Raw genomic sequence first — 21,010 nt, forward strand, 5'->3', positions numbered from 1 at the left:
TCCTGTTACACAATTACTTTTTTATTGATCTGAACAAAAGTGGATTTTTACAGAAGGAACGTTAGTTTTTTTTTTTATTAACTACACCATAAAATCGGAAATGTGGCTTTTTCATTATTTAAAAAAAAAAAATATTCCTTAATATAAAATACTTTAGAATACTTTTTATTTTTGAGCTCCATGAAATTCTATAGAATAAGTCATTAGTAAAATTTTAAGCAAAAAAAAAAAAAGGTAATACATCATAGGTGCAGAGACAGATAAAAGTATATCACAAACTAGTCTGAATAACCTGCTCCGCCTTCTAGAAAACACATACTTGAGCTTTCTGGGTTTTTTTTACATAAAAATACCCATTCTTGTCACTTTCTGATTCCGTTCTTGCTACCTCCTAAAGTGGCCCTGTGTGTAAAAAATCTCCAAAAATGCATACTCTGCAAAGGAAGGGTCAACAGGCTTGCCACACAGCTTGGTTTCAGAGGTATTGTACCCTGAAGTCTGCTGGGAAACCAACTTTGCACCCCCACCCACCCTGTAATCTTGGGTCCCCCACATCAGCCATTTTTTTTTTTCTACTGATCTGCATGTGACTTTTGTATCCTTTAAAGCCGAACTTTAAGTCACTTTTTTATAGTTCGTTTGGGCCAAGGTGGCCCAAACTATTTACCCACACTACAAGTGCGATTAGTACATGCTGGCCCAAACTATTTGCCCACACTACAAGTGCGATTAGTACATGCTGGCCCAAACTATTTGCCCACACTACAAGTGCGATTGGGCCAGCTTGGCCAGTATAAACTAAACTACCCACACTAGATGTGCGATTAGTTTGCACTGACCCAAACTATTTACCTGTACTGGAAGTGCGATTAGTTCATACTGGCCAAGCTGGCCCAAACTATTTACCCACACTACAAGTGCGATTAGTTCATGCTGGCCCAAACTATTTACCCACACTACAAGTGCGATTAGTTCATCCTGGCCCAAACTATTTGCCCACACTACAAGTGCGATTGGGCCAGCTTGGCCAGTATAAACTAATCGTACATCTAGTGTGGGTAAATAGTTTGGGCCAGCTTGGCCAGTATAAACTAAACTACCCACACTAGATGTGCGATTAGTTTGCACTGACCCAAACTATTTGCCCACACTAGAAGTTCGATTAGTTTATACTGGCCAAGCTGGCCTAAACTATTTGCCACACTAAATGTGCGAGCGGATGACATCATGATTTTCATTGCAGCCAGTCACAGGAAGCTTTGCATTCATTCATAGAATACACAGCTTCCTGTGAATGGCTAAGTAGTGCTCTGTTTTGTTCCTGGAGTGGGAAGTGCCCATCTCACTGGTGCTCTGTTTTGTTCCTGGAGTGGGGTGGGAAGTGCCCATCTCACTGGTGGAACCCCAGCACTGTATCTAGTTGAGGCTTAATACAGCGCACGCAGCAAGCTCCCCTGTTAGTGCAGTAAATAATTCATGTGGGCCAGCTTGGCCCAAACTAAATGACATTAAATGTGGAGCTAGGCTTTAAGGCAAGGCAAAAACTTTGGCCCTCCACCTGTTGTGGAACTACAAGTCCCATGAGCCAGAGCTATGACTCAGAGACCTTTGGGACTTGTGGTCCCAGAAGTGCTTGGAAGGCTGACATTTGCCTACGCTACTAAGTATATCTTTTTTCTCATTTTGGATAGAACAAGTGAATGGTTAAGCAATTCGCCCCATTCAATCAGAGAATGCTTTGCATTCATTCAGAAAAAGTAAAGCATTCTCTGAACGGCACCCATGCCAAGTAGTCAACCTCTTGTGTTCACAGTGCAGCTGATCAGCACAGGACTGGAGTAGCGGTGTAGTAACATTGTCTACTTCAGTGCTTTCAGCTTCCAGGAGCATCAGCCATTAATGGCATAGGCATAGTTACATCGGCCCAAGCTGGACCAGTGTAACCCGGAATATATCATACCTGGAATCAGTGACACCAAAAAGTAAAGCCGACGATCCCCGCAAGATGGATCGGATCTGCGGTAACAGTCCCTGTTGTGCACACACAGCCTGCCTCTTACCCTCCCTGTTGCACCCCTATGGACCGGTGTTGCAAGATCAGCTAACCCCATATAGGTTTCAGGCCGATGATCCCTGCAAGATGGATTGGGGAGCATAATGGATCGGCTTGCTACACTGGTCCGGGGGGAGCGACGGGGACACAGGGAGGGCAAGAGCCAGGTTGTGTGTGCACAACTGCCCACCTCCGCAAGGGGTGACACCACATGTTACCACACTTGGTGACACCAACCCTAGGGATGCCCCTGCCTGGAATGCCTTATGAATACATGGAGGTCTCCCAATAGAATCGTCGAGAGGGGTGCAAGACCCGAGAGAAAGACACTTCCAAAAATGGCCGATTCCAAACAGACTTTAGGGCACCACTCTCCTGGAACCAAGTGGCATATTTGGCAGCACAGGCAACAGGAACGCATCCCTGCTTGCAATTTTGTTCAGGTCAGTCTCGCACGTAGGGCAGCCCATTCGCTTGAATGGGTGTTTGTCTCGCTAAAGAAGCTCAGGGACCCAATTTTTGGCCCTGAGGAAGGCGCGATTTTACACGCTTCTTTTGTTGCGCCCTGTTTGAGGTGCCACTCAGGATGATTGACACCCAACTGCGGGTCTTGACACAATTTGTAATCACAGCAATTCCAGATCGCACCTATGTCAATGGGACCTTTGCAAGGTAAGCATTTCTGGGTATTTTGCAAACATAACAAGGTTTAAAATATACTCCCGATCATTACTAACATTTCCCCCCCCCACCTTTAAATGGTCAAAGTTTACTTTCAAAATAATAAATAACATTTCTCTCATATAAATATCAAACACTGGGCATGTACATAATAAAAAATTAACAAATCAATTTTGGGTCAATTAGATACGCGTTACAATTAGTTTCCCCTCAGTGGAGGACATATCTGGCATACAATAGTTCTTACATACCGTATATAAATATCTGGGCGTTTTTTTTTTGTGTTTTTTTCTGCCAGTCATTTTTGATTTGTCTTTTATGACAGCCTAATCGCTTCATATTTTTCAAATGTTTTTCCTTTATAAAACAAATAAAAAGTTTAGTGTATCATGTTGTTCAAGTTTCCAGGAGGGAGCTTTTTACTTTATGCACCCCACTCCTGAGAAAAAAAAAAAATTCAGTAAAAGCCACAAAAAAAAATAAAAAATAAAAAACAATTTAGCTAAAGCAAAAAAAAAATAATTCAGCTAAAGCAGCAAAAAAAAAAAAAAAAATAATTCAGCAAAAGCCACAAATAAAAAAAAAATTAAAAATTTAGTTAAATCCTACAAAGAGAAGTGCTTGGCATAATGGAGGAGGAGGAGGGAAGCTTCTGTGAGGTAGGGGTGACGTCACCGCGCAGGATCGACAGCTAATCACACATTGCAGCGGACTCAGGAAAGCAAAAACTGCTGCACACATATCGGTTCCAAGGTATAGGAACTGATGAGCGGCCTCAGCCCCAGCTCCTCCCAAAAGCCATGCCGCTGATGCGTTTTGTCCTGCCCACCGGGGGCTTAGTCATGGAGGGAGACTGAAACATGTCAGAGGCGTACCTATTGGGAGGAACTGGGGCTGAGGCTGCTTTTCACTGCCTATACCATGAAGCTGATTGGTGTACAGCATTGAACCACTGCAGATTCATAGAGCCATCCTGGATGAGCACATTTATGCCCGCAACAGCCTCAGGTGTTTGGAGCAGAGTTCCACCAAGTTTTCATGAGATGGCTGTGGTATACCGGCCATACATGATTCAAAATTCGTCCGCTTCTGCAAAGATCGGACACATTTCCATCCATGTTTGGGGGAGCTTGTTGTACAGAAGTTTATCTACCGATCAGCTTCTGTACAACCAGTCTGTTGGAGATTTCTGCACGATCAGCACCATCGCCTAGAGCTGGCAGTGCCATCACTGTATTCTAGTGGCAAGGAAAGTATCCCCTGTTGGGGAAATCAAGTCCTTTTTTTTTTTTCGTTCAACCTGCTAGTTGAACCAAAAAAAATAAAATAGACTCATCCATGCACTGCATTTTTCTTTTTAAGAGGAAGAAGTGATGATGAGGCTTTTAAAGGAGGTGAACACACACTGTATGGCCACAAATTGGTGAACACCTGACCAGGAGCCTGATGGACACCTAATTCCAAAAACCATGGACATTGATATGGAGTTGGACCCCCTTTTCTCCTACCCCAACCTCCACACTTATGGCACAATTTTTGACTAGATATTGGAAGGTGGCTTTGGGAATTTGTCTCTATTCAGCCAAAAGAATATATGTGAGGTCAGTTACTGATGTTGGATGAGAAGACCTGGCCTCACGCTGGGCACTAAAAAAAGAGACCTGGCTTACAATCGGCGTTCTAATTCATCCCAAAGGTGTTCAGCAGGGTTGAGGTCAAGGCTCTGTGCAGGCCAATCCACACCAAGCTGGTCAAACCATATCTTTATGGAGCTATTGACTAAAAATATGACTTGGGGGTACTTGAGGACTGAGGTTGGTGTCTCGAGTTCCTCAACACCAAACCATGTCTTTATAGAGCTGGCTTTGTACACAGGGGCACAGTCATGGTGGAATAGAAAAGGGTCTTCACCAAACTGTTACCACAAGGTTGGAAGAGCTCAGTTGTCCAAAACAAAGGTTGGCCGCCTCAGTCTTCAGGTATCCCCAGTAGGCCATGTTCTGAAAATTTCCTTTAGATAGTCATAAATACCAAGCTATTGACTAAAAACATGACTTGGGGGTACTTGAGGACCTGCGGTTGCGGACTCCAGTTCCTCCACACCAAACCATGTCTTTATGGAGCTGGCTTTGTACACAAGGGCACAGTCATGGTGGAACAGAAAAGAGTCGGTACCACAAGGTTGGAGAAGCTCAGTTGTCCAAAACAAAGGTAGACTGCCTCAGTCCTCAGGTACAGTCATGGTGGAACAGAAAAGGGTAATCGCTAATCCTGTCTATGTATGATGGAGTATTTTTGATAGCCTTCACCAGAGACACCTGAACTCCATTATTTGGTGGAGGCCCACATACTTTTTGGCCATTTAGTGTTGATATGATGGTCAGGTGTCCACATTTGGTCATACAGTGCACATTAGGGATGTTTTTATTAACCAGGCTCAATGTAACTGGTTCTTAGTGGAATTATTTAATTTAAAAAAAATTGACCACTTGGCTTTTAAAGCCAAAGCAAAAAAAACAAAAACAATCTACTACTCACAATTTCCATGGTCCAGCGATGCTCTCTCACTCCTCCTAGGCAGTCAGTGACACCCCCTGACTTCATCTTCATCATGCCTCAAAGACCGATGCTTATACATCAGAACATAGGGGGCCTTTCTATCCAACAGTGAAGACCACCTGATGCTGGAGAACATGAACAAGACAGTGCTCGACCCCGAGGAAGACACCAGGAATTAAGGTACGCATGGTTTTCATTTTAGGTGCAGGGAGAATGGAGTGGGGTGTAATGACCTTGAGTTGGGTTTTTGGGTTGTAAATCCCCTGTCCCTGTGGTCCTCCAGTCCAAGTGAACGCATGCAGCACTTTTTCCGTTCAGCACTGTAAATGGGCATGTGCCATACCTGGCTGATCACCGTAGATCAGCTGTCCCCAGGCCATGAACCAGTACCGGCCTGTGACATGTTGGGGGCAGACTGGCCAGCACAACCTGCACTGCCAACCTCCCACCACCAGAGGGCACCAGCACCACTACTCCCTTTCCTACTCTGTGGTCACATCACTCAGCCAATGAAGTAGAAAGAGGAGAGAGAGGAGAGCCGGGCCGTGGACAGTATTAGGAAGTCAACCAGTGCTCAGGACGAAGATGGCAAACAGCGCCCCTCCCTGGTTGAAGGATTGCACACGTACAATTGCAAAGCGCTCTCTGACCTGAAGAAGGTGGAGGAGGCAGGGCAGTGATTTTGTGAGCTCCACCTGGAGAGAGCACTTTGTGTCCATTGAGGAAAAATACAAGACGTTCTGTGAATGGCGCCAAGGCCAAGTGGCTGCCAAGGCCAAGTGGGCGCCCCCTGTGTTCTCTACGCAGAAGGGCAACCGCTCAGCAGAAGACGGCAGAGATCACTGTAGTAGCATTGATTACCACACTGATCCTCCACGTCCAGAAGGATCCAACTATTGTTGGTCCAAACTAGACGAATGTAACTGCAAAAAAAAAAAAAAAAATCTACAATTTGAATTCAGCTTTAAAGCTTGGATGAAGGACTGCAGATACAATTTGTCACCACGGAGCGGAAGCCTAGAGGGTAGCATCAGTTATTTATTACAGATTCTGTCCCCGCTGAGTAACATTCTCTAGTATACTTAGTATGCACCATTATTGTTCCTTAGTAATCCTTAGTATTATGTGCTTTTCCATGTATGCTGCCCATCAGCATCGATCGGCCTCTCAGGACGAACAGCTGTACTTGCCAAAAATCTTTCCATCTCACCAGCAGCCAAAAATATCAACCAGTTCTTTGAAAGGGGGGAAATGATAAAGCCGAGACAGGCAAACCGTTTGCAGAACTATACAGATCTTCTTCCAAGCCTGTCCTCCCTCCCCCCGTGGATATTGTTCAGCTTCCCAAGATCCGGTGTGAACGCAGAGTGATTTGTTTCTTAGGCGACTTTCAGCGTCCCCCCTTTCTTTGGCTTGAATTTGTAAGAATTTTTCAGCAAAGCTGATCATCCTTCATCTGGTTACGTTGCACGCTGTGTTCTAGGAGATGCCCGCCGGCACAGTGGCGACATCGGACTCCAGTCATTCGGCAGCGTCATCTGAACAAAAAAAATAAAATAATGGGCAGAGGAAAGCTTACTTTTTACCCATATGGAAGAAAAATATATTTGAAAAATATTCTTCCCAAATATACAATTTTTGCCATATTCAATATATGTCAATATATTTGGGAAGAATATTTTTCAAATATATTTCAAATATATTTTTAAAAATATATTTTGTAACAAAAACACATTTCAACATGCAGTATATATAATTATTTATTGAAATATATTTGAAATACTACAATTTTGGCCGTATTCAATATATATATAATTTGAAATATATTTTTAAAAATATTTTTCAGATATTTTGTAACAAAAACACATTTCAACATGCAGTATATATAATTATTTATTGAAATATTGACATATATTGTATATAGCCAAAATTGTAGTATTTCAAATATATTTCAATAAATAATTATATATACTGCATGTTGAAATGTGTTTTTGTTACAAAATATCTGAAAAATATTTTTAAAAATATATTTCAAATTATATATATATTGAATACGGCCAAAATTGTAGTATTTCAAATATATTTCAATAAATAATTATATATACTGCATGTTGAAATGTGTTTTTGTTACAAAATATCTGAAAAATATTTTTAAAAATATATTTCAAATTATATATATATTGAATACGGCCAAAATTGTAGTATTTCAAATATAATTCAATATATTTGGGAAGAATATTTTTGACGGCAAATATAATTTTCAAATATATTTTTCTTCCATGTGGGGAGATAGCCAATGCCGTTTCCTGCAAACAAAATTTTACCAACAGCTGTGACATCATCTGTTAACTCCTTCCCGCTCAGCTGCGATGGCGTCCCTATAATAAGGTCTCCATCGGAGAATATGTGACCAATGTGATTGGCTGTCACTTCTACAAAAGTCAACTGATAGATTTGTGAAACCGGCAGTGCAACCCATTGTTCTCTGAATCAGCCGAAATTCTAACAGTCTTGAGTATGATGGCAAGCATCAATCATCCCACTTCTTCTGAGCCCAGGTCTTCCCGGATGTGTCGCTACCCATACGCATTCTGCAAAGCCACAATTTTTGGGGGATGGAGAAACAAGATTAAAAAGGGACTTTTAATGGGGACATATAAACCACTAACATTAAAACGTAAAAAAAAAAACTTTGTTACATTCAAAATGATATGGCATTTGATGTATTATTATAATGCTGTAATAAAGTTTTTTGTTTTTTTTTTAATTTTAGTGTTTTATATGTCACCATTAAGGCACATTCAAAGATTTGAATCTTGTTTATCCATCCCCCAAAAATTGTGGCTGTGCAGAAAGCGTATGGGTAGCGACGCATCCGGGAAGACCTGGGCTCAGAGGAAGTGTTTTGAATGATGCTTGTTAGAATTTCGGCTGATTCAGAGAACAGTTGGTTGCCCTGCCGGCTTCACAAATCTGTCAGTTGACTTTTGTAGAACTGACAGCCAATCGCATTGGTCACATATTCTCCGATGGAGACCTTATTAAAGGGACGCCACCGGGGCTGGGCGGGAAGGAGTTAACGGATGATGTCATAGCAGTTGGTATAATTGAGATGAGCACAGCACCGTGCTGTTTTTCCTTTCACTGTTCAGTCACAGGTTGGGGGCTCGTCCGGGAGGAAGCAAGAACACTGTGAACCGCGTTGATCTATTATGCCAGTTTGGAACCATAAACATGCTTTTGTTACATTCAAAATGATATGGCATTTGATGTATTATTATAATGATGTAACAAACACGTTTAGGGTTTCAAACTGGCATGATAGATCAACGCGTTTCGCAGTGTTCTTGCTTCCTCCCGGACGAGCCCCCAACCTGTGACTGGACAGTGAAAGGAAAAACAGCACGGTGCTGAGCTCATCTCTGCTCCTTCTGCTGCTTCTTCCCCTCACACTCCAGCCCAGCTGCACAGGGGCTGCAAGAGGCCGATACCAGGCTCCATTCAAACACTTACATTGCTTGTATTTATGAATACATTTCATGATTATATCTTTCTTCCTTTAATTCCCTTCCACTAAAAGTAGGGAGTATTTGTATTCCAGAAAAAAAAATTTCTTGTACCTTTTGCACTTGGAAGCACATTTCTTAGCTTTTCCATTATGTCTTCAAAGCATAGCCCGATGTCTTTTGTTCGACTGTCCATGTCATCTAAAGAAAATGATTGGTTAAACTTCCAGCACACGGAAAAGATACAATAATATTTTGTAAAAAAAAAAAATGTTCATTAGTACTTTAATCTGGTAAAGATCCTTGGTATGTAAAATAGGTAAGAGCTCGGTCACACCAGCAACACTGAGTAGCGTTGCCCAACACAGTCCAGACACAAGAATGAGGCTCTTTGCCCCATCTCCTACGACTTCACTTCACACAAATGCACTGTGCTGGTCAAAAAAAAACCCACAAAAAAAAAAAAAAACATAGGACACATAGCAATTTTCTGCAGCACGTTCCGACACGCTATATTGTGTTACTGGCATGATCACTGGGTGAAAAATAGGGAAATGAAAGCCTGAAAAAGAAAACTAAATCAGAACACGCTAATAGTAATAATAATTGTATCAATGATTATATTTTTATTATATTATTTAAATATATTTGCAATCAGTATAAATTCCTAATCGCTAAATCAGAACACGCTAATAATATAATAGATAAATAAAATTATTATTACTATTAGCGTGTTCTGATTTAGCTTTTATTAGGAATTATATTATTTAAATATAATATTTGCAATCAGTATAATTCCTAATAAAAGCTAAATCAGAACACGCTAATAGTAATAATAATATTATTTATCCATTATATTATTAGCGTGTTCTGATTTAGCGATTAGGAATTTATACTGATTGCAAATATATTTAAATAATATAATAAAAATATAATAATTGATACAATTATTATTACTATTTAAATATAATATTTGCAATCAATATAAGTCCTAATAATAGCTAGATCAGTACATGGTAATAGTAACAAATCATTACATTATTATATTTTTATTTAAATATATTTATAACAAGGTTATAATTATTACTAATAATTAAATCAGTACATATATTACATATAGTAATAGTAGCTAAGTATTATATTACTTATTATAAATTTACTATTGTATTTTAAAAAAAATAACCAAAAAGTGTTATAAATATTATATGCAAAAAAATATATATAATTATTATCAGACTGTACCAATTTAGTAATTAATATTTATCATAATAAAATTGTTATACATATTATTATTAATGACTAATCGGTACTTCTGATAATAACTAATGTTAGTATTTATACAAAAAACCTTATATATATATATATATATATATACGGTATATATATATATATTTTTTTTTAATTAAACTAAAATCATTTTATTAGTATAATTATTACTAATAATACCTAATTCAGTACATTCTAATAGTAATAATACTTCTTATATTATTTAATAACTTTTATTTCTGTTACTAGTTAATAATGACAAATTGAGTACATGCTATTAGCAATAACTAATAATTATATATTTATTATAATTTTAAAATATATTATTTGTAGCTATTATGATTACTAAAAATCACTAAATCAGGACATGCTAATAGTTATAAATAGTATATTTTAAATAACATATAATAAGTAATATAATAATAATTATTATTAGCATGTCCTGATTTAGTTATTTTAGTAATAATAACAATGTTACAAATATATTTTAAAATTATGATAAATATATAATTAGTTATTACTAATAGCATTTTCTGATTTAGGAATAATTAAAATAATAATAAAATAATTTTATTAGTATATTTATTACTAATAATACCTAAATCAGTACATTCTAATAATAATACTTATTATATTTTCAATATTATATTCTTTAATTATAACATTTATGATTATTTTTATTACTAATTAATAACTAATTATAATTTTAAAATATAATATTTGTAGCTATTGTTATTATTACTAAAAAAAAAAATCACAAAATAATACTATTTATAAGTAATATAATAATTAATAGCATGTCCTGATTTTTAGTTCTTTTTTGTAATAACATTAATTTTTAAAATATATTTGCAATTAGTTATTACTAAATCAGTAATATAAAATTTTATAATTTTTTATTAAGATTATTTTTAATTAAATAATATAATAAAAATATAAGTTTTATTACTATTAGAATGTACTGATTTAAGTATTATTAGTAATAAATATACGAATAAAATTGTTATAAATATTATATTTAAGTAATAAACATATAAATAATATCATTAATTATGATCAGCAAGTACCGATTTAGTCATTATTAGTAATAATAATAATATGTATAACAAATATATATATATATTACTAATATGCTGATAATAATTGTTACTTAGTCTATCTAAATAGTTACATAGTTAGTCTGGCTGAAAAAACACAAAAGTCCATCCAGTTCAACCATAAGAAAAAAAAAAACAGTTATAATCCTATACCCACAGTTGATCCAGAGCAGCGGTTCTCAACCTGGGGGTCGCGACCCCTTTGGGGGTCGAACGACCATTTCCCAGGGGTCGCCTAAGACCATCGGAAAACACATATTTCCGATGGTCTTAGGAACCGAGACACCGCTGCTGTCTCCGGCGATGTGTGGGCGGGATGATATGCTGCCCCTGTCACCGCCTCCTCGCCGCTGATTGGCCACCGGAACTGTAGCTCAGGAGAGGTACACAGGCGGCCAATCACCGGCGAGAAGGTGGAGCTTGGAGAGGAGGAGCCGAGCGGCAGCGCGCGGAGATCGAAGAAGATCGAGGGAGCTGCAGGAACGAGTGAAGAGAGAGGCCAGAGAAGGAAGACAGCTGACAGGTAAGTGCAAATTTTGCTGCTGCAGCCAGGTATGCAGGCTGTAGATGAGAGAGGGAGAGAGCGAGCCCAGGCTGGAGCAGGAGTCAGCAAGGTAAGTATCATTGGTGTCAGTGGGAGGGATAGTGCCCCATCATTTGTGTCACTAATACCAACGATGGGGCACTATTCCTCCCCCCACTGACGCCAACGATGGGGCACTATTCCTCCCCCCACTGACGCCAACGATGGGGCACTATTCCTCCCCCCACTGACGCCAACGATGGGGCACTATTCCTCCCCCCACTGACGCCAACGATGGGGCACTATTCCTCCCCCCACTGACGCCAACGATGGGGCACTATTCCTCCCCCCACTGACGCCAACGATGGGGCACTATTCCTCCCACTCACACCAATGATGGGGCACTATTCCTTCCACTCACACCAATGATGGGGCACTATTCCTCCCACTGATACCAATGATGGGGCACTATTCCTTCCACTGACACCAATGATGGGGCACTATTCCTCCCACTGATACTAATGATGGGGCACTATTCCTCCCACTGACACCAATGATGGGGCACTATTCCTCCCACTCATACCAATGATGGGGCACTATTCCTCCCACTGACGCCAATGATGGGGCACTATTCCTCCCACTGACGCCAACGATGGGGCACTATTCCTCCCACTGACGCCAACGATGGGGCACTATTCCTCCCACTGACGCCAACGATGGGGCACTATTCCTCCCACTGACGCCAACGATGGGGCACTATTCCTCCCACTGACGCCAACGATGGGGCACTATTCCTCCCACTGACGCCAACGATGGGGCACTATTCCTCCCACTGACGCCAACGATGGGGCACTATTCCTCCCACTGACGCCAACGATGGGGCACTATTCCTCCCACTGACGCCAACGATGGGGCACTATTCCTCCCACTGACGCCAACGATGGGGCACTATTCCTCCCACTGAAGCCAACGATTGGGCACTATTCCTCCCACTGACGCCAACGATTGGGCACTATTCCTCCCACTGACGCCAATGATGGAGCACTATTCCTCCCACTGACACCAACGATGGGGCACTATTCCTCCCACTGAAGCCAACGATGGGGCACTATTCCTCCCACTGACGCCAACGATGGGGCACTATTCCTCCCCCCACTGACGCCAACGATGGGGCACTATTCCTCCCCCCACTGACGCCAACGATGGGGCACTATTCCTCCCCCCACTGACGCCAACGATGGGGCACTATTCCTCCCCCCAATACCAACGATGGGGCACTATTCCTCCCACTCACACCAACGATGGGGCACTATTCCTCCCACTCATACCAATGATGGGGCACTATTCCTTCCACTCACACCAATGATGGGGCACTATTCCTCCCACTGACACCAATGATGGGGCACTATTCCTCCCACTGATACCAATGATGGGGCACTATTCCTTCCACTGACACCAATGATGGGGCACTATTCCTCCCACTGATACTAATGATGGGGCACTATTCCTCCCACTGACACCAATGATGGGGCACTATTCCTCCCACTCATACCAATGATGGGGCACTATTCCTCCCACTGACGCCAATGATGGGGCACTATTCCTCCCACTGACGCCAATGATGGGGCACTATTCCTCCCACTGACGCCAATGATGGGACACTATTCCTCCCACTGACGCCAATGATGGGACACTATTCCTCCCACTGACGCCAATGATGGGGCAGTATTCCTCCCACTGACGCCAATGATGGGGCACTATTCCTCCCACTGACGCCAACGATGGGGCACTATTCCTCCCACTGACGCCAACGATGGGGCACTATTCCTCCCACTGACGCCAACGATGGGGCACTATTCCTCCCACTGACGCCAACGATGGGGCACTATTCCTCCCACTGACGCCAACGATGGGGCACTATTCCTCCCACTGATACCAATGATGGGACACTATTCCTCCCACTGACACCAATGATGGGACACTATTCATCCCACTGATACCAATGATGGGGCACTATTCCTCCCACTGATACCAATGATGGGACACTATTCATCCCACTGACATCAGTGATGGGGCGCTAGTCCTCCCACTGCAAAATTACAGTTATGAAGTAGCAACGAAAATAATTTTATGGTTGGGGGTCACCACAACATGAGGAACTGTATTAAGGGGTCGCGGCATTAGAAAGGTTGAGAACCACTGATCCAGAGGAAGGCAAAAAAAAAATAATCCAGCAAAGCATGATCCAATTTGCTCCTGCAGGGGAAAAAAATTCCTTCCTGATCCCCGAGAGGCAATCAGATATTCCCTGGATCAACTTTACCTATAAATAATACATAATAAACCTATAATAAGTAATTATCATCACTACTATTAGAATGTGTACTGATTTAGATATATTCAGTAATAATTATAACAACAACATAGTTATAAATAGTATTTTTAAATAATACATAATATTTATAACTGTTATTATAATTATTACTGAATATACCTCAATCAGTACACATTCTAATAGTAGTGATGATAATTGCTTATTGTATTTGTATTTTTATTTAATTGTAAAATAATTATTGGGATTATTTTTACTACTAATTAATGACTAAATCAGCACATTCATAATAACTCATTATTAGAATTAAATATATTTATAACATTATTATTACTAATAATGAAATCCGTACATGCCAATAACAATTATCACATTGCTTAATATTTAAATATGTTTTATAACCATTTTAAAAATAATTAATAATGACTAGGTCAGCACATGCTAATAATAATACATAATTATTATATTACTCATTTAAAGCCTCCAAAAGCACTGAGACTGCTGCTCTTTGCCGCCATCTTGGATGTGATGGGAGTGTCTATGACTGTAAGGGGGAGGGGTCTTTGTTGGGGAATTGACTCTTCCTGAGTAGTCAAATTTGCCAGCCAGTTCAGATCTTTTTCAAGTGAATAAAAAAATAAATTGATAGAAAATACAAATACTGTAAGATTTTATCTGCGATGTGGACGGGTGGCTGTAGGCTGCCCATACATATGGCAACATCGTATTGTAGAGGGATTGAACAGATCCATCTGTCTGCATGTACATCATTTATGGGAAGCATTACCTGCAGCCTCGGTCTCGGGCGTCCCGTTGTTCTGATACGACTTGCTCTCGGAATCCGGAGACGGGGCTGATGACAGAGGCTTGCCTTCATCCACGCTAGGCTGCAAACAGTATGGGATATAGTCACTCAGACAGCGGGGGGGGGGGGTAAGATCAGGATCAGGTGTAGTACCTCCCCCCCTGACAATGCCTTCATCTGTTTTTCTCTTTCTAAGGTTGGCACCATCTTTGTTCAGGCTCTTCATCTACTTCCTGGACTTTCCCCGCGGTTTCTGGCTGTGTTCACAAATGTCTGACACAGATCAGCCCCTGCTGCAGCCACCCAATTTCTAACTTGTTACAAGGTTGCAGTCTAATTGCTGAGGAGGGAGGAGACTGAGGAAAATGCTTCCTCCTGCTTGCAGCAGACTGATGCCATCATCATCAGTCTAGACGGATGACTGTCTCTATGTTGTAGAGATGAGAAGAGTTGGAAAGGGTCTCTCTTTAGAAAAAGAGAGGGATATGATGTAGGAGGGGGAGAGGAGCTGGGCCAACACAGGTGATATCGGAGGGCATCCAACTACCAGTTTGGAGTGTAGAGAAGAGGCTGCGGGGATAAGTCTAGTGGCTTGGAGGGAGGTCTACAGGGATTGGTTTAGCAGCCTGAAGGGAGGAGCCTGTGAGTAACCCCGGTTTAGCGGCCTAGAGGGAGCACTGCAGGGGGACCAGTGTAGTGGCCTGCAGGAAGACCTGCGGGGGGACGGGTCTGGTGGGCCGGGAGTCCCGCGGGGGCCCTGCGGGGGGGGACCGGTCTGGAGAGAGCCCTGCGGGGGGACCAGTCTGGCGGCACCAGAAGGAGCCCTGTGGGGGGACCGGTCCGAAGGGAGCCCTGCGGGGGGACCAGTCCGAAGGGAGCTCTGCATGGACAGGTCTAGCGGCCCGGACGGGGTCCTGCCGGCAGCTTGTCTAGCAGCGGTATAGCGGTCCGGAGGGAGCCCCGCGGGGGACCGGTCTGAAGGCCCGGAGGGAGCTCTGCATGCACAGGTCTAGCGGCCCAGACGGGGTCCTGCCAGTGACTTGTCTAGCAGCCTGCAGGAGCCCTGCCGGCGACCTGTCTAGCAGACTGGAGGGGGTCCTGCCGGCAACTTTTCTAGCAGCCTGGAGGGGGCCTGATCTAGCAACTTTAACAGATAACACTTTCCAATGCACAAGCAACGTATTCAGCAAATTGAACTGCTCTGTACCTGTAGAAGCAATTCCCTGAGACGATGCAGCTGGGACTCCAGTTGCTTGTTGTGGTCCTCCAATATCTGCATACGAGTCTCAAGGCGGCTTTTGTGATGCCGTAAAATCCGCGCCTCGCTTAGCAATTCCTCGCTCTGTACATCGCCACTGCCGCTGCCTCCCGAATCCGGCGACACCTCGCCCAGGAGGGCTTGCTCTCCAGCCTCCGCATGTCGCCATTTGAGTCTTTTCAGCTCTCCCTGTAGAATTCTACATAGAATGACAATTGCTTACACTATATCCGGGACCCACCTGCGATCGAGGACAGGGCGATGGGGGGAGAGTTCTACATCCCTACGCCAAGGATAACCTGCACTCCCAGATGTACAAAATCAGTCAGGAGACCAGAACTCAGAAGTTCAGTAAAAATGCAATTTCTGCCGAACGTTGAGGGTTTCTCAGCCAGGGTTCCATGGAACCTTAGGGTTCCTCCAGAGGCTGCTAGAGGTTCCTTGAGCAATTTCTGCCTCTACGATAACTTCCTACTGACACCGTACATCTTTTTTAGCTATCTATAAAGGGGAAAATTCTTCCCAATGAATTTTGAATGACTTTAGAAGCCTCTCAAACGGATACCGTTCCTCCGATATTCTCATCGTGTGGACCAAGCTTTGCAGTCGGGAGTTTACATTTCCTTTGAAAATGAACTCCCGATAGGAAAAAAAAAAAAAAGAAAAATCAATAAACCTAGTTATGAGTTTATCTAAAGCAAAAAAAAATTAAATGCATTTTAAGAAGAGATAGAATCTGCTCTGATCTCCACCTCCCGTTACCACCTGCACAGAAGTAATCGCGCAAGCAGGACGAGCTGCATTCTCAATTCTGCATTGTCAACAAGAAGATAGTCGTGTTCTTAGCAACATTCGGCTGTTCGGATTTTTCTTCACGGTCCAATCAGAAGCTGGATCATCAAATTGTATTGTTAAACTGCAGTAGAGAAAAGGTAAGGTATAGTAGAAGACCTGGCTATGGACAACCTGGAGTGTGGTTACAACCCTGGCCTGGTCTTTGACCTTTGATTTGGTACCTTGCCATGACTCTCACCTGGTCTACTCCTGGCCTGGGATTGCACCTCAATAACTCCTGCAGATCTTCGCTGGCTGCCTGCTGACTTCACCACTCCTGTCTGGTCCCTAGGCCCAACGTTCACATTCTGCTGGTTCTACAAGTTCCTGTTGGAGGTTCAAAAAAGCTCTTCCAAGCATTTCTGAATCTTCAGCACCCAAAGGCCATCTCTGCCACACTACCAGGAGGGCTGATTCTAGAGAAGAACACCAGGGCTCCCTTGACGGTACCCTACCATGATGGGGTTTTGGGGAGAACCGCAAAAGTTGAATGTACTTATGTCCTAAAGATACGACTGGTGTGTTAGTACCTGTTTTCATGCTCCAGTTGTGCGATGACCTTTTCCAGCTCACCCTCTTCTTCCTTCGGATCCATTGTTCCTGTACACTGTGAAGTACCGCATGGGTCTCGGTCTGTGATCGGACTGGAATGGCGTAGTATATACTGATCTTCATCGCTTGAAGAAACAAAACATAGGACATTTTATTTATGGCCAGTAATGGGTGTCTGATCAAGTAAGTTCTATTAGCATGTAGACATCCTTTTAAACTGATAAGTTCAGGTGGTAGGCCACATAAAATGACAGAGCGCGGTCAGCGCATGCTGAAGCGCACAGTGCGCAGAAGTCACCAACTGTCTGCAGAGTCAATAGCTAAAGACCTCCAAACTTGGTGTGGCCTTCAGATGAGCCCAACAACAGTGTGTAGAGAGCTTCATGGAATGGGTTTCCATGGCCGAGCAGCTGCATCCAAGCCTTACATCACCAAGTGCAATGCAAAGCGTTGGATACGATGGTGTAAAGCATGCCACCACTGGACTCTAAAGCAGTGGAGATGTGTTCTCTGAAGCGACAAATCATGCTTCTCTGTCTGGCAGTCCGATGAACGTGTCTAGGTTTGGCGGTTGCCTGGAGAACGGTACTTGCCTGAATGCATTGTGCCAAGTGTAAAGTTTGGTGGAGGGAGGATTATGGTGTGGGGTTGTTTTTTAGGTGTTGGTGAAGGGAACTCTTAAGGTGTCAGCATACCAAGACAATTTCATGCTCCCAACTTTGTGGGAAGAGTTTGGGGATGGCCCCTTCCTGTTCCAACATGACTGCGCACCAGTGCACAAAGCAAGGTCCATAAAGACATGAATGAGCCAGTTTGGGGTGGAGGAACTTGACTGTCCTGCACAGAGTCCTGACCTCAACCCGAAAGAACACCTTTGGGATGAATTAGAGCGGAGACTGCGAGCCAGGCCTCCTCCCCCGACATCAGTGCTTGAGCTGACAAATGTGCTTCTGGAAGAATGGTCAAACCTTCCCATAGACACCCTCCTAAACCTTGTGGACGGCCTTCCCAGAAGAGTTGAAGCTGGTATAGCTGCAAAGGGCGGGGCCAACTCAATATTGAACCCTCCGGACTAAGACTGGGGGGCCATTAAAGGTCATGTGCGTGGCAAGGCCGGCGGCCCAATTCTTTTGGCAATGTAGTGTATTTTAGGCAATAGTTGGCTTTCACCCTTGTGGTAACAATTTGGTGAAAACCCTTTTCTGTTCCAGCATGACTGTGCCCTGGTGTACAAAGCCAATGCAAGGTAAACCAGATTCATAGCACCAGTAAACCTGTGCTTGTGCTCATTCACATGCACATTGCACACATGCTTAATTTTCCAAGCAAAGGGGCAATGCTAGATGTACTGTGCCAGTTCATTGCACGCATGTTTGTGCGCGAGCATACACACATGCATGAGTGCATGTACATATCATTTAGCTTGCACACTTGACTACCACAGCACTCGTGCCACTCCATGATGACACTCTCCTGTCTCCATCTTGCAAGAGTGTTGGGCAGGAGAGAGGCCTCCACAATGTTCTGGTTTTCACCAGGTACGTGATAGCCAGCTCCAAAAAGACATGCTTTGACCAGTTTTGTGTGGAGGAACTTGCATGTCCTGCACATTGCCCTGACCTCAACCCTACTGAAAAGTTGTCTTAATACTCCATCATACAAAGACATTGTAGACAACTATGCTCTCCCAACTTTGTGGAAACAGTTTGGTGAAGACCCTTTTCTGTTCTACCTTAACTGTCCCGTGTACAAAACCAGCTCCATAAAGTCACGGTTTGACCAGATTGGTGTGAAGGAACTTGAGTGTCCTACACATAGCCCTGACCTCAACCCTACTGAATGGGTGTCTTAATAGTCCATCATACAAAGACATTGTAGACAATTGTGCTTTCCCAACCTTGCGTTAGCAGTTTGGTGAAGGCCCTTTTCTGTTCCAACATGAAGGTGTCCCTGTTTACAAAGCCAGCTCCATAAAGACATGGTTTGACCAGTTTGGTGTGAAGGAACTTGAGTGTCCTGCACATAGCCCTGACCTCAACCCCACTGAACGGGTGTCTTAATAGTCCATCATACAAAGACATTGTAGACCACTCTGATCACCCAACCTTATGGAAACAGTTTGGTGAAGACCCTTTTCTGTTCCACCATGAAGGTGCCCCTGATAACAAAGCCAGCTCCAAAAATACATGGTTTGACCAGCTATTTTTTTACTCCACTTCTGACCTATCTTTTTTTTTTTTCTTCATCAGAATCCTTTCATACACTCATACAAAAGATACAAGTGATCAAAATGTCAAATATTTTATGTGAAGGAGATACAAATGAAATCGCTAAGCAGGGATAAACTCACATGCTGTCATCAGGGGAAAGACTATCGGTAAAGAAGGACCCGCTCTGATTTTCCATTTCGGCAAGCCTGGAAAGAACGCAAAGAAAGCGTTACGTCACCGAAACACAAAACATACTCCGTCTAATGTCTCATCAATTTATGGTTAGCCAGTTCCTGGAAGCTTCTGATCATGTGACAGCCAATCACAGCAGTCATATGGTCAGGAAGCCTGCCTTCGATGCAAGGTATTCAGAGCCTTTTCAAGCATCACTAGGCAGCATCCAGGGGTTAATAAGACCCTGTCACCAATTAAAAAAAAAAAATCGCAGGAAAAAAAAAAAATATATCAACCAAAACCCACAATATCTCCAAAAGCATCGTCTGAGTAATTGATACAAACCTGCTGGCAAAGTGTTCTATCCTTGAATGTGTATCAGCGTGTGGAAGCATCGGGGAGGACAAGGACCTGCCACAAATTAATAGTGGAATTAGTAAATGACGCGATGAACATTTATTGACATCTGAGAAAACAGCAAACTTTTGTTTCCTCCATGTCAGAGACAAACCCCGCAGCTCTTCACTATGTGTGGGTGAAAAACCTAGTCCTAGGCCATGCCTTTATGAAGGCGTGCACACAGCTAAAACAACTAATGAGTTCTTGCTACCCAGGCAGGGACTTAAGACTCGAGGCTTTATACCAACCAAAGCTCTACAAAGCCTCCGGGCTCCAGGGCCCAGAACAACATTAATTAAATTCTAAGAAAACAACAAAGTTTGTTTCCTCCCCATATCAGAGAACAACCCGCAGCTCTTCACTATGTGCGGGTGAAAAACCTAGGCCATGCATATATAAAGGCTAAAAACTACTAATGAGCACTTGCTACCAAGACGTGGGCCTAGGACTTTAGGCTTTATCCCAATCAAAACTCTACAAAGCCTCGGGACTCCAGGGCCCAGAAAACATTTATTAAGATCTAAGAAAACAACAAAGTTAGTTCCCTCCATATCAGACACAAACCCTGGAGCTCTTCACTATGTGTCAAAGAAAAAAACTTGGGCCGTACCCACATGGAAGAAAAATGTATTTTAAATATATTTTAAACATAATCTTCCCAAATATATTGACATATATTTAAAATACTACAATTTTGGCCGTATTCAATATATTAAAAAAAAAAAATACAATAATAAAATGATTATATAATATATATATAT

General features: G+C 42.4%; 1 protein-coding gene across 3 annotated transcripts in view; it reads right to left on the reverse strand.

Moving 5' to 3' along the window:
• DRP2 (dystrophin related protein 2) overlaps positions 1 to 21,010 on the reverse strand; it is a 162,956-nt gene continuing 141,946 nt past the window's right edge. For 2 of the 3 annotated variants that reach the window (XM_089685516.1, XM_089685517.1), the window contains exons 17-23: positions 20,196 to 20,261; positions 19,817 to 19,882; positions 17,445 to 17,591; positions 16,030 to 16,279; positions 14,805 to 14,904; positions 8,914 to 9,000; positions 1 to 6,831 (exon numbers count right to left, since the gene is read on the reverse strand). In XM_089685516.1, the coding sequence (XP_089541642.1) occupies positions 6,815 to 6,831; positions 8,914 to 9,000; positions 14,805 to 14,904; positions 16,030 to 16,279; positions 17,445 to 17,591; positions 19,817 to 19,882; positions 20,196 to 20,261 (733 nt within the window). In that variant the 3' untranslated portion in view covers positions 1 to 6,814. The remainder of the gene's footprint in view (positions 6,832 to 8,913; positions 9,001 to 14,804; positions 14,905 to 16,029; positions 16,280 to 17,444; positions 17,592 to 19,816; positions 19,883 to 20,195; positions 20,262 to 21,010) is intronic. The other variant, XR_016313966.1, reaches the window with a different exon arrangement.

Source organism: Staurois parvus, unplaced genomic scaffold (assembly GCF_062004578.1).
Source record: "Staurois parvus isolate SC_StPar_1 unplaced genomic scaffold, SC_StPar_1.0 ptg000377l, whole genome shotgun sequence".
In the NCBI taxonomy this organism is placed as follows: Eukaryota; Metazoa; Chordata; class Amphibia; order Anura; family Ranidae; genus Staurois; species Staurois parvus.